This window comes from Rhyacophila brunnea, unplaced genomic scaffold (assembly GCF_057557595.1).
Source record: "Rhyacophila brunnea isolate RB1 unplaced genomic scaffold, BYU_Rbru_1.0 scaffold_4, whole genome shotgun sequence".
Classification (NCBI taxonomy): Eukaryota; Metazoa; Arthropoda; class Insecta; order Trichoptera; family Rhyacophilidae; genus Rhyacophila; species Rhyacophila brunnea.
The window spans coordinates 40,020,451-40,041,231 of NW_028233068.1; the positions used below are offsets into that span (position 1 = coordinate 40,020,451).

At 29.1% G+C, this 20,781-nt stretch overlaps 1 protein-coding gene across 1 annotated transcript in view; it reads right to left on the reverse strand.

Moving 5' to 3' along the window:
* cpx (synaptic transmission protein complexin) overlaps nt 1–20,781 on the reverse strand; it is a 474,353-nt gene that overhangs the window by 293,418 nt on the left and 160,154 nt on the right. Inside the window, exon 3 of the mRNA XM_085954300.1 lies at nt 13,512–13,695. Coding sequence (XP_085810426.1) covers nt 13,512–13,566 — 55 coding nt within the window. The 5' untranslated portion in view covers nt 13,567–13,695. The remainder of the gene's footprint in view (nt 1–13,511; nt 13,696–20,781) is intronic.

Below are 20,781 nucleotides of genomic sequence, written 5' to 3' on the forward strand. Positions count from 1 at the left end.
TTGCGTACGGGATGAAATGGTATATGCGCACCTTTGTCTCAATGCAATAATACTATAATCAATGTGGTTTATGTTTTAAAAAAGGTGAACCTAAATACAGATAGATGTTTGGTATGATATTATAAAAGGATACAAGGATTTATTAATTTTACAAAAAGTTCTAAAGGATAATATTAGCTATGACCTTATTATATAGACAAAATAATTTGAGTGATTGACTAAACAGAACTCTTAAGTTTATTGTATAAAAGGTAGACAATAATAATATATAACATTTATGATAAGACGCATATATTACAATTTTTAATATGGAATTATTTAATTTTAATTGTGAACGTTTGTTAAAATCAGCTTATTAAAATTCATATTCAAAATAAAAACAATACTTTCAATAACTTTGTAAATAAAAAAAGTAATGATAGTATTGGAAGGCAAAATCGGTCTCAGCTTGTTATAAATGTGGAAAATTTCTGTAATTAAAATATAATATATTGGTATATTATTTAGAGATGTTTGCTTTTACGAGAAATATGTGTCAGACACTTTTGTCTTATTCAATGTATAAAGTCCAAGCTCTGACTCCAAACACACGATGAAAAACATAATGTGTATTTTGTCAGATATAAGTTTTGAACTTGAGACTCACGGTACTATAAGTCTACGTGTTCCTCGCTCAGCCATCGTTGGCGAAAAACATATCATTGATATAATAATAATAATTTACTGTGATACTATTTTTATTACTTTTGTAATAATAATAAAAAATAAAAACATACAAACAAATCATGAAACGCATCCTTACATAGTACAATATTTAAAGTACTTACTTATACTATGTTGTTTATTAGATTGATCGCTCTGTGTATCCTTTATTCTAATAAAAATGTTATTTGATATTAATGTATTATAAAATGTTAAGTACATGTTTATTATTGGATGCATGCTCAGTCATAATGAAAAAAGCTCTCTATAGTATTGTAGTCGAACAACTTAACTGTCATATCGTGGTAGAGTTAAGTGAACAAAGAAATAAGTCCAATTGAATTTTCCTCTCTGGCATCACATGGCGTCTATTTTAATCTAACGCTCTTTGCATTCAATATTGAGATGTTTCGTAGACATTGGTGTTATGTATGGAAGCGTGGCACGTACACTATTATGCTACGCCTAGAAGAGTTATGGTAAACATTTGGAATAAGATCTAAAATTTTCATATGTTTTATTGTGATAATATACCATTATTATTATTACTACCACGTTACAATGTGGGTCTTGATCACATTCAGGAATCATGTTTCACTTTAACAGGTTATATGCCTAACTCATATGATGAGAACCATTCATTTATCGAAGAGTCCTGTGGGTGCTATGGTATATTCCATCATTGAGACATGGCCTTCCCAATGATGTCACTCACTTTAATGTATATTACGATATAAGCATCACTTTACAATAAGTACTTAAACTCACATTTGTTACGAACAACTTTGATTCATTGGTCTATGTTGAACCTTTATTTTTTTAATCGACTAAAATTTGGTGTATGTATTTTTTTAGAATTACTTATTTTGAGGGGATAGCTAACGATTGTTTCTGGTAATAAAAATATTATGAATTCGGATAGCGGCCAATACACGGACCAATGAGGTTCTAGTGGTGCAGTGCTGGCTTTCCATCTGAGAGTTCTGGGTTCGATTCCCGGTGAGGACAAAATATTTATGTGATTTTTTCAAAGCCTGGGTATTTATGATTGTTCAAAATTACTAACAACCATCTTGTATGAAAAAGCAAGGACATGGTTATTAATAGATATTATGTGTTTCAAACATTAGATTGAAATACACATTGAAAAAAAAGAATGAGTGTCAGAATTTATTTGAGATATTGTAATTTTATAGTGTATGACTATTTTACATCGAATAGTGGCTTGTTCCATTAAACTTAAGGGTTCATTATGGACTTAACGAATTAATTGTCATTTGTTTTCAATAAACAGATTTACTATTACTTTTTTATAACGATATAAAAATATCTTATATAAAATTTACTTATGTATTGTTACTTATTATTTAATTTATACGAAAAATACAATTCTTTTGTCATAACTGTAATTGAAACTTTTATAATTATTTTCTTTATGAAAAAAAGATTGTTTAATAGTTTTACACACTTTAAATATTAAAAGGTTCCAACGCACAGGCATGCAATATTAATAATACATTTTCATGCAATTCACGTAATTAAAATTTTGTACTTATTTTCGAAACGCTCACCATCACTGGCTAAGAATCTACGTACAGAGCGAATTATCGGAATTCACAAGGAATTCACCAATAATGGACTGAGAAAAGGAATAAGGAATACCGCAGCGGCATGCTGAGGAATGCACATTATCTTCCACGAAGACTTAATCTCTTAGGGTGTACTGGAGTGGTTGTATGGCGCAGGTGTCCGGAACAAAGGACTTTTTCATACAGCCTCCGGAATTCAGAATATTAATTTGTGAACGCTCAAATTAAATGGCGTAGCAAAAGACTTGTGAATATTGACTAGGCATACGACTCGAATAACTTAGTGGTGTTTTGTATATTTTATGATAAAATGCAGTCTTTTGCAACAGTCTTTTGAACAATCGAACACATATTTTTAAATACTATATTAATTTAATACCTATGTTATAAGTTATTATTTCCAAATAAAATGTATATAAATACTATATATTATAATATCGTCAATCAATTTCAATCAATAGTTCTAACTATTGGCGCATATTATATTTTATAAAATTTCAAACGATATTTTTCGAAAAAATGATATCGATTAAAAACAAAATATAAACAAAGTTAAAACGGTATGTACTATTCGTAAATGAAGTATTTCAACAAGAATGAATATTAATTTTTAGAATAGTCATAACTAACTTTTTAAATTGTATTTTTCTTTTGTTGTGCCTGTCTTATCTATGTAAGTATATCCTTTTTTTCTTCAGTTTTTTCTCTCTCTATTTTTCTTTTACAATTTTCAATAACTCTACAATAATTGCATTTAATGTATTATTAGTATATTCATTACAGCTGTACAAAAGATTTCATCTAATTTATTTTGATTTATTATGCTTTTTGTGTCCGCCAATTATTGGGACCATCACATATTATTTTTTCTATATTTTATTTATCATCTGTGAATCTGTGAATCTGTGATTGATCCTGTTGGTTAACCTAACTAATAAAAAAATAACCACTGAAAATAGGTAATTAAATATGTTATAAAAATATTAAATATATTAAAGTAAGTACAAAGTTTATTTATTATTTTAGCAGGCGCAAACAAAAAAAAAACAGATTAATACAATATAAATGAAAAAGTAACGATAGATCGTGACTTTGCAACCAACTTTGATTTACGATTTAATGATGATCATGTAATAAAATGTAAAAAATTAAAAGCTTGCTTAAATGTTCGATGTAACTACTGAAACAAAAACATATTACTTATCACGTGTTTTAGTGTATTTATGTTTTTCCACAAATAAGAAATGTACCTTCTTACGGCCACATCCAGAATATATATTATATTGAAAAATATATTTTTTTATGCTTTGTTTTATTACTTGCCAGAATCTAATGTAAGTATATGCCTATTCTCTTTTCGAAGGTTTCGTTTGAATGCGATTGAAATAAAAATAAAATATGAAAAGTGAAAGGTCTGTGAATGTACCTACTCAGTATTTTAAAATGAATTTCTAACACGAAGTCATTCTTCGTTAAATCCGCAGGGGTTAATACTTTTGTCGTTAAAAGTTGGCAAAGTCCAAACTTGTCGGAAGGCTGCGGACGGAAATAAAAAATATCCGCTTTTTTGGCGCAGTTTTAATCGTCAAAAATAATAATTTATCGGGTCGTTTTGATAAGTTTCAAGGGAAACAATAAAATGCGGTAATTTTTGACATGTATAACGGTAAAATAGGGTGTGACGAATAAAGCTGTATGAGACAAATTGAAATTTCAAATGAATTAAAATGTATGTCCTATTTTTTTCATTTCATTGATCATTTACTAGTATTATTCAGTAAACTGTGGCTAAATGGCGCTGTTATTATAATCGTATGAACATAAATATACGAGTTTGGTGGTTGCTATAATATTGGCATGATAATTAGTAATACTTTTAATTGACCAAAAGTAATTATATGTGTCGATATACTAAATTATTTCATTAAATTGCATTGTAATAGTGAATATAACACGTTCTATTATGGAATATATGGTAACTACAGAAAGAAAAATATTTTGTTCACCAGTACATAATATGCTTGTTATAACATCGGCACATTAAATTTATAGGTATAATAGGTAAAATAGGTATAATCATTAAATTGCATTGTGATAGTGAATTTAATACATTATATTATAGAATATCTGGTAGCTATAGAAAGCAAATATTTGTTACGCTTGTACATTGAAAGATGGCGACTTATTTTAGTGATTGGTTACTAAACTAATTAATACTGTCTCGATGCCCTTCCGACTTTTTAGTTTCATACTGAAACTATCGAGCTTCTCGGTGCTACTTTAACAAGAATAATTACAAGATAAAAATAACTTTTTATATACAACGTTTTTAAATTTTCTGTTGAATCATATGAACTTGACTTGACTAGCTTAAACGATCAAAAAAATGTACTTAATAGAAATAATACTGAAATGTCATTTTGACATTCATATTGATTTCCATAGTAACGCACATATAGGAATCCAGACCCCTAGCAACCAATAATAGTGGATTGGATTACGGATTTCTTCCGAATTAACTTTTCATACAAAACAGAATTAACTGAAAATGAATTCAATTCTACTTAAAGATGGCTAAAAGTATTAAAAAATGCATTGGCATCGTGTTCTGATAATATATTCTAAAAGTTTAATGTCTATCTATTCGAGACGTTAGTTAAAAATCGATTGCAAGATTTGTACTGGACGGAGAACCACCGGACAAATAAGAATACGAGCTAAGAAAAACGTTGTAAATAATTACAAGATAAAGAGAACTTTTTATATACGTTTGTAAATTTTCTGTTGAATCATATTGTAAACTTGACGTGACTAGCTTAAACGATCAAAATTTGTACTTGTTAAAAAATACTGAAATGTCATTTTGACATGTCATATTGCTTTCCATAGTAACGCACGTATATATTAATAATTTAGTTGCTAGGACCCCAGACCCCCTAGCAACCAATAATGTTGTCGAAATAACTTTTCATACAAAACAGAATTAGCTGAAAATGAATTCAATTCTACTTAAAGATGGCTAAAAGTATTAAAAAAATGCATTGGCATCGTGTTGATAAAAAACGTTGTAAAATATACTATCATTTCTCCGTATGGAAGATTTTTTTTTTAAATTTATATATTCTCTACGTTTTCGTGGTTAAATTTAAATCCTTGCCAAATAATAGATAGAATGACAAGAATAAAATTTTATTTTACATCCGAATAAAGAAGAATTCCTTAATGTCTATATATTTGTAACAAAAAGTGCTTACATCAATTCTTTTTAAGATGGTTTTGTACGTGAGAACACGTCTCTTGTGTATATAAGAGACAGATAACAAAAAAAACATTTTCCCGAAAATAATTCTTTTTAAAACAATGCAAGAAAAATATCAGATAAGGTTTAGCTCTCCCACTTATTTTGCAGTGGTGTGCGCACAACTGTGGGCATCATTAAATATTTTGAAATATTTTCCTTACAGAAAAAATAAATAAATGCCAGCATATCAAATGTAGATAATGGGATGTTTCGAAACCGAGAACAACGAATGGAAATAGTAAAAAGAAGCAACGGGAAATCGACGCGCAATTTTATGTTATATTATAAAGAATGCAGCGGCCGGATATCGCCGTTATAAATGAGATACTGAACAAAAGTCACGGATCTTTGCTCTGCAGAAAGGGGGAAGTGTGCGTTGATTATGGAACTCTTTCAAAATGTCTATTTTTATTAAAAAATATAATGAATTATATTATTTTAACGATTGAAAAATTACACTTGTTTACAATTTTAATCATCGGTAAAAGTGTATCATCATAATATAAAATATATAATAATATAAATAGTTATATAGAATAAAATAAAATTGTTCATATTTTTATAACTAGATCGAAATACTCATATTATATTTTTTATTATAATTATTATTTAAGACTATGTGACGTTCATTATACGCTTAAAATGTTCTACAAACTAAATATTGCATATTAACGCAATCTGCCCAGCAGATTAAAGGAAAACCTTCGTGAGATAAATGCACTATAGTAATGTTTATATAAAATGGTCAATAAAAGTATAACAAAATAATTGGAATGACTAATAATTTCCATTCAATAAAAATAATCAAAGGCACTTGCCTATTTCATAATCGATTTCGTTGATAAAGTAAGTTAAATATTTGCGTTAACCTATAAAGGAAATTTTCAATTACACTTATTTATTACAAATTCTTGGTAAAAGTTCATGATTAGTAAGTTTTTAATGCCATACAATTGAATGAATTATTTAAGGAACCTTTATATACTATTTAAGGGAAAACATATTTTATTTTTAAGTAAGAAACACAATTTTTATTTTTAAGTATGTACCTATCTCTTCCAGTTTTATTTTTTTTATATTTTTTTGGATGGAAAATTTTTAACATTCAACAAGAGTATAAAATATGATTCACTTAATTTATGTTAAATAATTTCAGATTTATAAAAAAATAAAGTGCAATCGACGCAGTTTATATACCTACGTAGCACAAGTATTTTAACTAGCAAAGGTCACAATAAGGATATCTTTTCCTGCTTTTCTTTACTCACCGACTTTTGCGAGGTAAAGAGACATCCTTAAAAGAAAGAAATATCATAAGCCAAATGTAAAGAAAACACGTTTGGCTGGCATAGTTTTTTATTTCCCCTAGATTCATCTTCCGCTGAAATATTTCCTTTTTTTATATTTCTTCCTCCAGAAACATGCCATCTTAGTGAAGGTAACAGTTATGTAATTTTATCACGATCAGACAAAGAGTAAAACGTTCTTTATTGAAGAAATACAAATTGCTTTTAGAATTTATGGAGCTTTCTGAAGCGTTTTTTAACCAACGTAAAAAATACCACGTATATTATTTTCAATAACGGATATTAGTGCATTTATTGTAGCATTGAAATATTAAACACGCAAAGACAATCTGCAGAAAATTCAATAAAAACAACATTGATGTATTTAAATAAAAATCGCTTAATAGTAGATCATTAACAAAGCAAAAGGTAATCATAACGGAAGTTTATACAATGAATAGTTATGAGCCATTTCCTTTATAATTTGGATCAAACATCTACACATACTAAAAATATCACGTGACTTCAAACCAGCCACGGGATTCAACCCAATAACTTTATATGTAAGTGTTTTGCCAATCACTAGTCCATGGTTGATACATAAACAACATTAATAAAGAGATAACAAAAACTATAAAACATAATAATTGATACGTCGTTATATATTCAAGATTATCTATGTAATAATATTTATTTAAGGAAATGTTTAAAACAAAGTGATAAATTATTATCTAATATAAGTTTTTTATGTTAAAAGCAACCAGGTACATAACTATTTTTAAATCCATGACGAATAATTGATTTAATCTACTTTCTGTCATCATTTCTCAAAACAATATATATAAATTGTTTTTTTTAGCTTAGATAGCTCAAGACTTACAATTTTTAAAATTATTTGGTGGAGTAAATGACTTATATATATTAGAAAATGAAATTTTCAGCATAAGCAAACCATTCTAAAATCGGTATACCATATGAAAGTTCAAAAGAAAAATTAATTTAGCATAGAAAAAAAAATAATGAATAACATTCAAATGATAGTTATTCTTGCTAAATAAACAGCTTGCTTTGCCAAAATTCCAAAATTAGTTTGGAAAAGGTTTTTCTGTTTAATAAACAACTTTACTAGTCAATAGCATATTTTAATTACACGATGATTAAAAATTACTGCCTAGTTAAATTACAAACAATTTCATGTAGAATGATTGTGATATAAATACTAATTACTAAATTATTTAACATATTATATAAGTACAATAACTTTATACTATAGCAAATACTTTGCTATAAAAATATTTAATTAATTAACGTGATTATATAAAATATGATAATCATAATATATACCTGTAAAATTTGATAACTAATTTTAAGTTTTTCTGATTATTCAGACTAAAATAAAAATAATAAAACTTTTATTATGGCGAAAGTTTTTATTGTGGCTGATTGAGTTACCATGAAAATTTTCTTCTTAGTTTTCCCCAAGAAACTCGTTAAGGAAAATTTTACATACTTACGATTAATTTGCATATAAACATTTTAGCGTGATGGGAAATTCCCTCGAGTCGGTAGTTATTGTATGTATGTAATACACATAAGTTATTCCTGTAATAAGGATTGTTTTTAAGCATTACTAATATAATAATGTAGGTAGATATAGGTATAGGTATAATTAAAATCGTATCTTTATAGATATGAAAGAATGTGCTAAAAGTGAGATGTAGGCATAATGTGTTTGACATTTTATCATTTTTAGGTAGATATTTATATTGTTCTTTATTGTGACCGCTGTGTCAATATTTATGACCATTATTGAATGTAATTTGTACATTCAAAATTAATATATTAATTATTTGAAGATTTCTTTTGGTAATTCGAAATATTAATGTAAACTGTACTATTTACTTTCATGGAAAATGTACATAACTGAAGATGAAAAACATATAATACTTTTTCTTTATTTTATTTATTATCAGTGTATTCATCATCATCAGCCTGAATCTATTCACTGCTGGATGAAGGCCTCTTCAAGCTGCTTCCACTTCTCTCGGTCTTGTGCATCGCATTGCCACGTACTTCCGCAGAACGTTATCATTTCATCGATCCAGCGGCCTCTAGGTCTACTTTGTACTTCTTGGATACAACTGGATGACTAGATTTGTCCAACGATTGTCTCTTCTTCGAGCTATGTGTCTTTTAATAAACTCTATTACATTAAAACCCTTGTCTGCTTCCTTATCCACTCATTCCTCTTTTTGTCGTTTTGTAGGATCTCTTTTTGACCCGTGTGGCTCAGTGTATTATATAGGAATAATTAAAGGTATACTAGTATTTGCTGCGATGGGTTATTTAATTATTTAAAATTCTATAATACTCTAATCCACATTATATTATGATATTTGAGGTGAAAATAAATAGTCAGTACCCAATTCTGTATTATTAATTTTCTATAATACTGCAATATCGACCATACTAAAAGTTTTTAATAAGCTTTTGCATCTGTCCGCGGGCTAAATTATTAATGGCAGTCAGCTATTCTGGTACGGTTCACTGGGAATAGAGCATTACGAAAATAGTTAATTATGTTTTTTTTTTAAATTTCATTCATCGATCGGACTTGCACGAATCCGAAGTCGAGATACAGTTGTTACACATACAGAGTTGATACATCTGGGATTGACTATTATTGAAAAAAGCAGACGTAAAGATATACAAGGATTGCAAAACATGTAACTGGGAAAAATGAAGATTTTTAATTGCCGCGAAAATAATGCATCTGCAAACATTAATGCTCTCCATATATTACGAGTCACGAACTTTCCAAAATGTGGGGTTGACGCCAAATAATTCATATTTCTTGAATAGAGCATATGACAAACTAGTCAATCATCTAGCTAGATACCCTAATTAAAATAACAGCTTTCGACAATATGGCTGAGATTCAATCGGCTAAATAATTTTGAACATATTATGTCACCTGGAGATGCTGGTAGTTTTGAGTGACACCCAGGGAATTCAAATCAGAGGAATAGTATTGGAGCGACCAAAAAAAGAAACTTTCTGGAGCAGGGTTCATGCTGCCTTTAGATAAGCAGAAGACCGCAAGAATAAGATGAATGAACGTATTTAAAGTTAGCCATGAATGAATGACCGATAGAGAAGAGTGTGATATGTGTAACATGTAATATGTAAAATAATAATAAGTCATAAGTATGACTTGATATGTTATAACCACGAAGACAACCTTTTCGTATAATGTATAATATATCCATTCTTAGTAATACTAATGCTTACTCGAACGTGTTTTTAATATAAGAAAGATTTATACGTAGACACGTTGATTTGTTTTGTTCAAATAGTATCAGTGTAAGTCTTATCTCATAATATACTATGACAAAACAAATATTTTCTTTGTTACTTACGGTAACAGGAAACATTTCTATAGTTTTATATTATTTGTTATTTTTATTAGTTAGAGTGTGATAGCGTGAAAATGACAGGTAAAATATGTGCGAGTTTTACTTTTATTCCTTCTTTTTATGATATAAAGTATGTTACGTCAGCAATAAGCTATAACAAAATTATATAGTAATATTCTTATACTATATTATTCTGAATTATAGAATTTTATTTGTTACTTTGATGATAACTTTAAAGTCAGAAAATAAAGAAAAAAACAAACTAGTTCTCAAAGTTGGTCGTACTTGAGTTTTGGATGGTGATATAATTTTAATAGTTAAATAGGTACTTAGAAACATTGAAAATTAATCATATTTTTCTAGACCGATGGTAGTGATACAGTATGTAATATGCTGATGACAATGGTTATTAAGTACCATTTTTTTCAGACGAAAACTATTTTTATTTTTCACCACGGTGACTATTAGTCCTTTATTTTAGAAAGAGACTTTTTGTTTTAATAATATTGTGTTTTTTGCATTTTATTTTTATTTGCATTCTATTTTAAAATCTGTAAATCAGAAATCGTTAAAATTCTAAATTTAAAAAAAAAACACCCACACTCTATTCTGAAAGAGTTTGATATCATCGATTAGGAGCTAAATTCTTAAATATCTAAATCTCTTTAAGAGCTCAAAAAGACAAAAAAAGCTTCCAAATGCGAATATGATTGGTGTGGTTCATCCGTTGTTTTTAATTTGATACGTTTGGAAACCACCGCTTTATATAAAAAAATATAATAAATGTATTACAAAAAAACATGTGCTCGAACAAGCTTAATTTTTCGAATTAGTATAATGTATCAAATGTAAATAGTTTTTGAAACGTGATATAAGATTGAAAATAGTATATTTTCTTCTTTCGACCATGTCTGATCCTAATAAAATCATATGGGCCTCTACAGAGTGGTGATTTGTATTAACAGATTATGTTTTTACGAGAAATGGATGTCAGCCACTTGCTCAATCTATTAGGTCCATACTCTGACTCATACAAAAATTGAAAAACAATATATTATGTATATGCTAGACCCAGAATTCGATCCTGGGACCCACGATATTATACGCCGCACGGCCATTGTGGGTGTAAAACAGTATCTACGTTGAAATTAAATAATTTATTAAAATTAGCACAAACTGCGAGCGTTGCCAAATTTATAAGTATACAAAACCGTAAAAAAAAACATTAATTGGTCATAAAAAATGTTTCCATTATGTTGGGTTTTTGTACAAATAGTAAAAAATATGCACAATATGAAAGGAAGAGAATATTTTTTAATATAACATAACATTTGTTAGTCGAAAATATTTTTGAATATCGATATCCGAGTCTTTTGAAAATTTTATCGAAAAATGAACACATTCCGCTTTTATGAAAAATGCATTGAAGTTTGGTTTTATATAGCGTTTATTAGAAAATAATGCATATTGCTATCGCTTTAGATAAATGAATGATGGAAGAATAACAATGTTATCAAGGTATTTGCAATTTAATATCATATATTCAATACACATATATCAATATAATATTTCAGCTAGTTTTATAAATTTTTTTTTGGGGAATTTCGATTGCCACAAAAATGATGCTTGTGCAAACATTAGTGTTGTTGATATTGCTATACGGAGTCGAGTCGTGGACCCTGAAGGCAAGAGAACGGAAGGCAATTGATGCCTTTGAGATGTGGTGTTGGCGCCGAATGCTTTGCATTTGTTGGACGGAGCACAGGACAAACCAGTCAATCATCCAGAGACTGAAGATAAAGGAACGGCTCTCGACGATATGTCTGAAAAGAATTCTGCAGTTTTTTTGACATATTGTCAGGCGCGGACCGGACAACCTGGAGAGACTGGTAGTTTTGGGTAGCCTCCAGGGAAGGCGAAGCAGATGAAAAGCGTTTGCGCGATGGAGCGATCAAGTGAAAGAGCTGACTGGGGGCACCATCCATTCTGCCCTGAGAGAAGCGGAAGATCGAGAAGGATGGAAAGTCTTGGTCGCTCAAAGGATGGCGAAATTTAAATGTGGTCACGATCCTCAGCCATGAGTGCACGACCAAGAAGAAGTCTTGTAATATACGATTATCTAATACAAATGGTGTTTCTTAGATACTCTGATAATCGAAGATATATTATTTTTATTTCATTATTTTTACTAATTTAAACATCTGTTTAATTAACTTATTGATGGAGAGAGGCATGCATTAATTAAAACAAATAACAAGAATATCATATGACAGTTTCTTCATTGTTTTTATAAATCGATGTTTCACGAGGAGATTTCGTAATATTTAGGTATTTTGTTTTAAAGATAAATGGACATTAGCCACTAATGTTATACCTACTTAGTACACACGAAAAATTGACAAACACGTCATGAATAGAATCTGAAGCGGACATTATCAACTCAACTTGATGTTATCAGTTATAATTAAAAGATAAAAAGAACTTTTTATATAGGTACCACGTTTTTAAATTTTCTGTTGAATCATATAAACTTGACAATTCTATGTATTAATAAAAAGTTTTTATTGAACTTCATAAACATACTGAATAAATAGAGAATACTGAAATGTCATTTTGACATTTTATATTGATTTCCATAGTAACGTACGTATATATTAATAATTTAGTTGCTAGGATCCCCTTAGCAACCAACAATAATAACTTTCCATACAAAACAGAATTAACTGAAAATGAATTCAATTCTGCTTAAAATTGGTTTAAAGTATTAAAAGAATGCATTGTCGTCACGTTCTGATATATTCTAAAAGTTTCAAATGTCTAGCTAGTCGGAAAGTTAGTTAAAAATCTTTAATCGTCCAATACAAATCTTGGAAAAACAAGAAAAAAATTATACTGGACACACAAGAAAAAATCTGCACCGCATAAACAAGACTACGAGCTAATAAACACGTGGTAAAAAATGAGCAAAATCAATCCGAGTACGTACAATAGTATGCTGTTTAATTTATAATTCATTATAAAAAATAATTGAATCGTAGATATTTTTAAGAATACCATAGTAACGATGTTTCAGTTGTATTACACGAAGCTATGTATATTTATTAGGAAAGGTATTATTTGAATAGAGATATGACATACATTACGTAGTTAGTATATTTTTTTAATGCAAATGAATCGATCAGTACTTGTTGTTTATAAGGAGATCAAAGATTGTTACCTTTGACAGCACTCAGCTTGTTCCCCACCATCTGCTTCGCCACGAACGCCGCCATTTTTGTTGTGTTTTGTTTTTACGCGCCCCCCTCTAGTTGATTTCCGCTTCCGTGACCTGCAGTACTGGACTCACTTCCGGTGAATGTCGCCCAGCTTCCGATTTCTGCGTTACTGCCTTACAGCGAGATCTGTTAACAACCGAAAATAAAACAAATTTACTTTTATTGACTTTACACCGATAAGATTACTCGCAATTCATATATCACACATTCGTGAAGAATATATTGTTATTCAAGAATACGACTTAAAAAATAATTATAACTTAATGTTTTGTCACACTTAGTTAATGATTAACATTTGATAGTAAAAAAAACTGGAATATTGTATGTTTATACATATTTCTTAGTATTAATTTGTGCATAAAACTTGTAAAGTCTTACATATTATTAATTGTACTGAACAATAATTTAATTTGAACATAATTTTGACACAATGAATGAATTAAAATATGTGATATTAATCAAAATAAAATATTTTTTCATCTTTTAAGTACAGAGTTTAGTAAAAAAACTGGAATATTGTATGTTTATACATATTTCTTAGTATTAATTTGTGCATTAATTGTACTGAACAATCATTTAATTTGAACATAATTTTAACACAATGAATGAAATAAAATATGTGATATTAATCAAAATAAAATATTTTTTCATCTTAATATAGATAACTATCCAATATAATATTTTTTTTTACTATAGAAATTAATATGTAAATTTATTACAAACTAATAACAATACTACTCAGATAGGTATGCATAAAAAATATGTAGAATAAGTAGCTTATCAAAATTGAAAGAATATATATTTAAGAAAACTTAGCATCATATTATGACAATAGAATTTACAAAATATATTTTAACAATACATTTTTAAATAAGAATTTAAAAGAGAATTATCGCAAAATTATTAAATACTGTTTTATACATGAACTTAACTTTGGAAATTAAACATAACTAGGGAGAATATTAATAAATAATTGAGTGGTAAGATGTAATATGAAAAGCGACACGCACCATCTATCGCTCGATCGGCAGACTTCCAAACGGAAGTGCTAACATTGATTTGAAGCCTTACTGCGTAGCCGGTGCGCAAACCAATATCGGGAAAATGTATATTTTCCTGAAATATTGACTTTATCATAACATCATTATAGTTGAATGTACATACCTAGTTATTACTCTAACTTAAAAAAAATATATGTTATGAATGCTGTATCATTCGTTCGATATTATTTGAATTTCTTATTAGAATCCAACACTAGTACTAGAATATATATATCAATAATTTACATACAAAAATATCTAAAAAAAAGATTTGATTTATTGGTTTATTAACTTAATAATAATTTAGAGTAAACCAAAGTTTTATTTTATTTTTAAAAAAAGTTTAATTTTTAGTATTATTAGCGATGTGTAAGAGTAAATTAATAATAACCTTATTTAACTATCGACTACTATGACTCTTGTATTGGGAATGTATCCAATCTGAAGAACTATACAATATACATATCCATTCATTTCCATAATATATAAATCAATATCAATACAATGAAAGACTTGTTATTACTTTATTCACCATATTTTATTACATTAAACAAGTTATGACCAATTAAGTGGCGGGTTGTCAATCAGTAGGTAAATAATCAGTAACTTGAAAGCCTAAAGCACTTACTACAGGTACTAATTTTGAAGCCTTGTATGACAAAAAACAAACATAATTTTAACTACCAACGTACGTACTAAAAAAGAACAATAAATCTCTCTCCAATCCAACTAATATTAGAGATACAAGAGTATATTATGTTATGTGTGTAGGAGTAAATACGTATGTATCAATTTAAGTATATTAAATACTCTTTGGATATGATATACATGTTATACTTTGAGTAATATTTTATGAGAAATTTGAATACATGTATAACTGGTTTAAACTATTTCGAGATCCTCTCATAAATATTTTGATGAATTGATTGCGTTATCTGCGTCAAACAAAATTGCCCTAGACTGGTAGATATGTTTAGGTATATCATATACCAGTGGCGAAGGGTGAAGGTAGGTTGTTAAGATCCAATATAAATAGTGCACACTAATCGTTGTCAGATGTGTTTTCATTGAACTAAAAAAAATAATAGTAGATAATAGTCAAAAAATATTCGTCTATCTATAAAAGATTTAAAATTATGCCATTAAATTTTAACCATACATACTTTTAGATAGTTCATAGATAAAAGAATATTTTTTATAGATTAAGGTTTGGGTAGGCAGGGAATAATGAATTAAAAAAAAACTAACCATCTGTAGGTAATATTATGTATTCCTAATTCAATGAAAACAAATAAGTATGAATGAAAAAAATGCACTAATTTTTCGGATCGCCTATAGTACATCAAAACTATTATGATTTAGTTTAGAAAGGGCTTAATTAATTGTTAGAAACTAACAATCACCATGTGTAAATAATTGTAGGATTAGTTCAATAAAAACACACACGCATAACTGACAAAATTTAATGCGCACTGTTTATGTCGGATCTTAAGAGCCTACTTCCACCCTTCGACACCATCATAATATACAATACAACATGATTCGGTCGTTAGCTATTCCATCAATCTCAGTTTGTATAGTAAAGAAATATGAGAAAATATCCAAACAGTGACAAAACTGCATAGGTATGCAGCATTAATCTTATTTTATGCTCATACCGGAACTCAAACCCGTAATGTTCCATAATTCCATCAATCTCAGTTTTTATAGCAAATAAATATTATGAGAAAATATTCAAACTCCATTTTGTGATAAAATACATACGCAGGATTATTCTGACTTTTTGCTCATGCCGGAACTCAAACCCGTGATATCCCATATTTGTTACGGCTGTCATTTTAATTAATTGAATATAAGGTCAAAATATTACATTACCGACTATATTTATAAAATTGATGTAGGGATATTTACGTGTTATATTTTGCATTTTCATTCTTTTGTCAAAAATTGGTATTTCAGTCGCGTATATTAAAATATAAAAGAGATTTTTTTGTACAGTCTGGAAAGCGTCGTGGCGCCCGCAAGTCCAGACTGACGGCGCCAAACAAGAGCCGCAACGATGTTCACTCTTTCCTCCCAAGAATCCTCTACTGTCAATGGACCATACTCGGGATAGTAAACAGTTTTTGGACAATACATTAATTTAATATTATGATACTGGTATTTGTCTCCAAGTGTAGGTAAATATGTACTATTATTTAAGGGAAAAGGTAAATTAAAAATACTTTTTATTAAAACTATGTGGGAATAAGTGAACCATATAATACACTACTTATTTGTCGATTTTAATAATACTATGTCAAAATTATATCAACGCTTGTAACATTTAACACCCCAGTGCAGAATTATTTAGAAATATATGTCAGTAATTTTGTAATTTTGTAATTCTTTTATTGAGTTCATTAATTTTCCCAACTTTCATGTTGTACACGTTTTTTTTTTATTATCACGTAACACTATTTCGATGTACCTAAGTGTTAAAATATATTTAAATACACAGTATATGACAGGGTGACATCAGTTTATAGCCAATTTACAAATAATATTCATATAATAATATGAATAACTAACTGAACTTTAAATCGTTATAGTTTCTAGTTGATATTATTATTTATAAATTATTTTCACCGCCTTTATGTAACTACCATATTATATTATAAGAATACATTTAATTGATTATAATGAACGTGTTTATTCTGATACCATCATCATCATCAACCTGAATCTATCCACTGCTGGATGAATACCTCTCCAAACTAGTTCCACTTCTCTCGGTCTTGTGCATTGCGTTGCCACATACTTCTGTAGAAACCATTTAATGGATCCAGAGGTCTTTAAGTCTAATTTTCAGACATTTTGTACCTCTTGGGTAGCTTGGGTAGAGTTGTCCATTTTGAGGTTCTTGGCAAACTCTATTATATCGCAAACCATTGTCTGTTTCCTTATCCAATCATTCCGCTTTTTGTCCTTTTGCGTTATGCCCAGCATATATTTCTCGATACCATGCTGTGCAACTCTAAGTTTCTGGATCTCTCCATTACTTAGGGCCCATGTTTCACACCGTATCCGGAAATTTGTACCTAAACAGTTCACCGAAGGACACTTATTCGTGCGCCGCAGTACGTGAAATATGAGTTCGTGTAACATTTAATCAAATGACGAGTTCTTCGTTGAATAATTCACCCTGGAGTATATTTGTACGTATGCTACAACATGTGGCGAATTTTATCATATGTCTTTACTAGGTTAGGTTAGGTTAAAGTTAATCTAATTGGAACAGTACTATTTGCAAACTATCGCCGCATTTTGTAAGATACGTACAAATGTATTCCACGGTGAAATGTATTCAACGAAGAACTCGTCATTTGATAAAATGTAACACGAACACATGTAACCGTTTCATACGCATATATGAATATGGGAAGCACACACTGGTTGAACACTTTGCGCTTTAGGCACAGTGGGAGGTAATTTTTGAAAAAAATATTCAGGCGGCCAAAAGCACTCCAGCGCATCTTAGAAACTATATACATTTTATACGCATACCTCCCCTCCACCTATTAATAAACACTATTACAATTATTTAAAAAAAAGTATGTACTATGGTTTACAATCCTGGAATACTTAATCCTGGGATTGAAAATGGTAGAATTTCGTAATTTAGGGATTATCTTTTGTATAACTTTGGTCGAAAATATCATTTTGTTGGTATTATTTCACAAATAAACGGAAAATATCAAAATCAACTTGGCAGTTACTTAGGAAACGTCTTTACTGATGGCATTTCTAAGCCTAGACAAAATAACAATATTGAACTTGTGGCTAACAAAGCCATCCCAAAGTGACGATATAATTTAATGCATTAAAATAAATAGTTGTAATTAGATCTAATTTTGAGTGATTTTAATGAATCAATTAATCGCAATTACAAAATAAATAGAAGGTTAATGAAAGTATTTAATATAGTAATATATAAATAAAAAGAAAAGTTGTGAATATTATAATATTCATTAATATTATGGATTTTTTTAAAATTTAATTAATAAAAGATACATAAGCCACTGATTATTTACCTCTAGTAACACAAAAAATACATCGTAGAAAGTAAACAAAACGATTGAAGCGTCTGTGTAAATCGACACTTGGTTATATTATAATATTTATTTTGACCAGATAGTTATAAAGGTGAAAATGTAATGAATTAATAAAATACATATATACTCGTATTCAAGTAAATTATTATAAATTGGTTCACATCATAGGTTACATAAAGAATTAAATACACGATAATTAAAGGAAAATTATATATATATTAATATTTGTAAAATTATTGATATTCTAGGCTTCTCATAGTATATGTATATCTCCTGCAGTCTCCTGGATGTTCCAAGAGTACCCAAAACAGCGACTGCATGTCGTCTTAGGATTTCTATGTTTATTCGCTGTACAATTTTTTTATTTTATACTCATATTACCCTAATAAACAAATTAATAATTTGAATTTGGATTACTGACCTGAACGGTCCATTTTATTAGTCAAGCAATGACCGATCACAGACATTGTCTATAAGAGAGGTTTATATCTACAAGGGAATGGCTGAAAAATTCAACTCTGCTCATTCAGTACAAACCCCACCTGTTATGTTCCCTTGAATTCACATGGTGCTGCTTTACAGTACCGAGTTATGGCATAATGGTACAGACCCAGAGTTACCATATATTGGGCTTCAATAATAGTTGATTGCAGAAGATATTAGATAGGTATTTATTAACTCATCATAATATTCAAGGTGAAGTTATGACGTTTTGACTGAACAGCTATTACGGATACCTCAAGAAAGTCTCTGCTTTGATTGATTTTTCTTCAAGTCAACTGGATTACAGTATTCTGGAAGACCGATAATTAATTAATACTATCCATAAAGTGTTGATTGAAGAACTTTGGGATCTTGGCAGGGCTTAAAATATGTAAGGAGACTGGCCAACGACAGGGATACTTGAAAAAAAGTCGTATCCATATGTGTGTATGCATTTGAATAAATCAAAAAGATAATTCGCATACATAGAACGCATGTTTGAATCTAAATGTACATTAATCATGTTGTCATCATAATCATGCATTTATAATGTTAATAATATATTATCGAGATTGCTGATCAATCGAATACTATGATTTGAGATTTGCTATATTGATATATTGATATATATATATAATAAATTATAATAATGTTATATATATATACATATATAATACAACCTGCTGAAAGGATGCTATGTATGAGTAATCATTTTGAAGGGGTGTACAGCACAGTTGGCCTATTCATAATGTTCTTGAGCGTATGAAGTCCTCAGCAATATATTGAAGTTATGTATGTACACATCTACATAAAAAAACTGGAAACGAGGTCAAGTGTTTTTTTTTCTAGAACTGAGGCAATGCTTAGCGCCGCTTAAACTGTAAGGTTTTCATATTTTTTTGCGTACACAGAAAAAAAATGTTAATTTAAAAAATCATTAGGTTGTATTTTTTTTGTGTTTTCATAAAAAAATATTTCTGACAATATTAACCTAATCATAGCAATCACGGTTAGTATCTTCAAACTACGTTATGAAGCAAATTGTAAATTAAATTAATCATAGCCATTGTACGAGGGTGGGTTAATAATTCCTTAGAAAAAAGCATTAAAACAGTTTTTATTTTTGTATTTTTTTTTATTTCTCAACATAATCTCCTCGGAGCTCAATACACTTGGTTAGACGTTTCTCAATTTTTTTTAAACCGTCAGAAAAATAAGTTTTCGGAAGGTCCTCAAAATAAGCATTTGTCCGATCGATGACTTCTTCATTTGAAAAAAAACGTTGTCCACTTAGCCATTTTTTTAAGTTTGGGAAAAGGAAAAAGTCACTGGGGGCTAAATCTGGCGAATACGGTGGGTGGTCGACCAATTCGAACTTCAATTCTTCAATTTTAGCCATTGATCGTAAACATGTGTGAACACGGGCATTGTCCTGATGAAAGAGGATTTTTTTCCTGTTTAAATGAGGCCGTTTTTCTTCAATTTTGTATTTTAGCTGGTCCAATAAAGATGCATAATAATCCCCTGTTATTGTTTTTCCTTTTTCCAAATAGTCAACGAAAATAATTCCACGTGCATCCCAAAATACAGTAGCC